The 3,580-nt window shown below is 32.2% G+C and overlaps 1 protein-coding gene across 1 annotated transcript; it reads left to right on the top strand.

The window, feature by feature from the left end:
• Positions 1-695: 695 nt before the first annotated feature.
• Positions 696-3,328, top strand: LOC123908874 (WAT1-related protein At1g25270-like). The gene is made up of 7 exons (XM_045959601.1): positions 696-1,007; positions 1,155-1,217; positions 1,325-1,441; positions 1,536-1,782; positions 2,283-2,441; positions 2,543-2,694; positions 2,927-3,328. The coding sequence occupies exons 1-7, from the start codon at positions 814-816 to the stop codon at positions 3,231-3,233; spliced, it is 1,239 nt and encodes a 412-aa protein (XP_045815557.1). The 5' UTR covers positions 696-813; the 3' UTR covers positions 3,234-3,328.
• Positions 3,329-3,580: the final 252 nt, after the last annotated feature.

Below are 3,580 nucleotides of genomic sequence, written 5' to 3' on the forward strand. Positions count from 1 at the left end.
CCTTTTTTTTTTTTTAAGGATATGGATTATGTATGTCGCAAAACAGTATAGTCATATGCTATTAGTAAATTTTAGGTCGTTTGATTTTGATCGGACAGTCCAGATCTTATCTCATAATTTTATATTAAATAAAAATAAAAAAACTATCTTAAAATTTGAACCGTCTAATTATGCTCTGGACCGCCCCTGTCTAAATGCACGTTTTTTTTCTTCTTGAACTCAACTTGTCTAATTATACTTTTTAGTAAAAAAAAAAGTCTTAGTACGTAGTTGGTACACTTGATTCTATCCATGTGTGATATGATGCACTAATACAAAGGTTAACAAAATTTAGATTTTGCTTCCTCCCAGTGTTCAATTGTTATTTGTTAATTAAGGGTCCAACCAGAAGGCGCAACCACTGACGCATAACTATAGCAATTGAATTTTGTCAAAAAAAAAAAAAAACTATAGCAATTGAAAAAAAACATGTCTTAGTAGTTATAACAAAATTTAGATTTTGCTTCCTCCCAGTGTTCAATTGTTACTTGTTAATCAAGGGTCCAACCAGAAGGCACAACCACTTACGCATAACTATAGCAAATTGAATAAAAAAGCATGCCTTTATGAAAAATTGAACTTAGAAATCTGTGTTCTCCACTAGCATTTGCAATTTTGCATTACATATATAAACTAGTTGCCCTCAACTTCTATAACTCATCGTTTTATTTACCATTTAATTTCTTCAATCATAATCTTTTGCAACAACTAATTAATTTTGTTGGGAAAAAATTCTAGTACGAGTTTAGTTTACAATAACACTTGAAGAGAAAAATGAGAGACATGAGGAAAGTAGTGCATGGATTGAAACCAGCCCTAATGATGTTGATGGTTCAGATTGCATTTGCTTCTGTAAATGTTCTCTACAAACTTGCCATAAATAATGGAATGAGCGTCAGAGTGCTTACAGCTTATCGTCTTATTTTCGCAGCAGCTACCACTATTCCACTTGCCCTAATTTTTGAAAGGTATTTAATTTCTCCATGCATTCATATACTAGATTATTAAACGCTGTGTGGTACAATTACAAAAAAAAAAAACTTATGTACAATATTTGTTAATTAATTTCTAACTTTGTTAGTTAACTTTTTTTTTCATTTACTATTTATTTACAGGAAAAACAGACCAAAGTTGACTTGGAGGGTTGTTTTTATGTCATTCTTTTGTGGTCTATTTGGGTAGGATTACGTAAACACCATCACACTTTAAATTTTCCACTTGCTTTTTTGCTAATATTCTAATTTAACTTTTTTTTTTCTTTCATGATCATACAATAAAATCACAGAGGAAGCTTATTTCAAAACCTTTATTTTGAATCCTTGGCATTGATATCAGCAACATTTGCTTCCGCTGTTTATAATCTCATTCCTGCCGTCACTTTTATCTTGGCCGTTTCTTTTGGGTAAGTACTAAAACTCAACTAAAGATAATTTCAGATTTGTTAAAAATATTTAGACAACGTACAATCACTATATATTTTGCTTCAATTTGTTCAGTTTCGAAAGGTTGAATATCCAAACGGCGGCCGGCAAAGCTAAGGTGTTAGGAACAATAACCGGAATTGGAGGGGCAATGCTGCTAACATTTCTCAAAGGCGTTGAAATTAACATTTGGACCTTCCACATTAACCTCTTGCATAAGGGAAAAAATGGAACACTTAATGATGATTCTGGTAGTAAATTGTTGGGTATTTTTTTTGGTCTTGGAAGCTGCTTTTGTTTTGCATTATGGCTCATCATTCAGGTCGGTTGAAAGAATATATTATGATTTACAATTTGTTATATTTAGATATTGAACAAAAACGAAGTTTAATAATAATAATAGATTTAATCGCATTTTTGGTCACTCTATTTTAAAATCAAACATTTTTGCTCCCTTATTTTGATGTTTTTTTGCAGTTTTGGTCCCCAACATGGTTCCATGTGACAAAGAACAACATCTACATTTTATCATGTGGATACTGTCACATCATCGTTTTTCCTTCAAGTTGGTTAAAAAATGGGATGGGGGACCAAAAGTAAAAAAAAAATAAAAAATAGAAGGACAAAAGTGTTTATCACCAACAAAAAAAAAGGACAAAAGTGTTTGATTTTAAAATAGGAGGGCTAAATCGTAGATCTTAAAAAATAGGGGATCAAAAGTGCAATTAAGCCGTAATAATAAATCACATAAACATCAAAAACATTGATGTTACAGCTCAAATTATCATTTTAATCTAATAAATGAGGTCTTTGTCTTTGCAGGCTAAGATGAGCAAAGAATATCAAGGACATTATTCAAGTACAGCATTAATGTCCTTGATGGGGGCAATTCAAGCCACTATTTTTGCCCTTTGTGTTGAGAAAGATTGGAGCCAATGGAGGTTGGGTTGGAGTATTAGGCTTCTAACTTCAGCATATTCAGTATGTCAAATGTTAATTAGTTACTCCTATTACATAATTAATAACTAGCATAATTTTTTTAATAACTAATAACATGGTGGTTTGAATTGGTGTTGTCGTAGGGAATTGTGGCCTCAGGTATAATGGTTATTGTCATTGCATGGTGTGTAGGGATGAGAGGTCCACTGTATGCCTCTGTTTTCAATCCCCTTATGCTTGTGCTTGTGGCCATTGCTGGTTCCTTGATGTTGGATGAGAACTTATACTTAGGAAGGTATATATACATTAATTGTATTTGAGCATGCTCTTATTTATGCCAAGTTATTTTTTTGGTTATATAGTGGCTAGAATTTCACTTTTAAAGTGAAATAGTGGGAGTACCGACGTTCGAACCCCGATCCCTGCATTTTACATGCAATATTCTTACCAACTGTATGTTCACGGGGATTTATGCAAAGTTACTTATATATATTGATCATGATCTAATTTGTGAAACATGTTTATAGTGTAATTGGAGCAGTGCTGATAATGGCTGGATTATACATGGTGTTATGGGGTAAGAGTAAAGAAATGATAAGATTGACTCATTTAGATACCGAAGAAATCGACGAAATTAAGGTTGTTGTCACGCCTATCACCGTAGATCCGGAAAACATCAACTGTAGCAACAACAATCATACCAATAGTAAGAGCAACAATGTTGGCAAGGATGATGAACATGATAATGATTCATTAAAATGTGAACATGAAGGACAAGACATTGAAAGTAATGGTAAACAAGAATTGGTTTCAAGCCTTTATGTGAAGTCTTGAGTGATGATGGCGTAAAATGTGTAAATAAGAATATTCTAAATCAAAATTTCCTTGTGTTAAATAATTTTTAAGTCAATTTTATAACTTTTGTTTAATCATTCAATCTTTTTACACATTTAATTTCATCCATTTTTGTTACAATAATTAATGTGGTGTGTGGTGACTCTTTTTATCTTTTTCTTTTGAAACACTTAAAATTAGTAATATTATGGCCCGTTTGGTGCGCATGATAGCATAGTGACAGGATAGGATATAAAACAGGATAAGGATAGGATATGATAACAACAGGATAACATTTATACTCACTTATCATATCCTATGTTTGGTGCACACAGGATAACAAACAT

This window comes from Trifolium pratense, linkage group LG2, assembly GCF_020283565.1.
Source record: "Trifolium pratense cultivar HEN17-A07 linkage group LG2, ARS_RC_1.1, whole genome shotgun sequence".
Classification (NCBI taxonomy): Eukaryota; Viridiplantae; Streptophyta; class Magnoliopsida; order Fabales; family Fabaceae; genus Trifolium; species Trifolium pratense.

Excerpts from the sequence above, each read along its gene's own strand:
- LOC123908874 (XM_045959601.1), top strand. The coding sequence starts at position 814 with ATGAGAGACATGAGGAAAGTAGTGCATGGATTGAAACCAGCCCTAATG. Across the intron at positions 1,442-1,535 it reads ATCTTGGCCGTTTCTTTTGG|TTTCGAAAGGTTGAATATCC; the intron begins GTAAGTACTAAA and ends CAATTTGTTCAG. Across the intron at positions 1,783-2,282 it reads CATTATGGCTCATCATTCAG|GCTAAGATGAGCAAAGAATA; the intron begins GTCGGTTGAAAG and ends TTGTCTTTGCAG.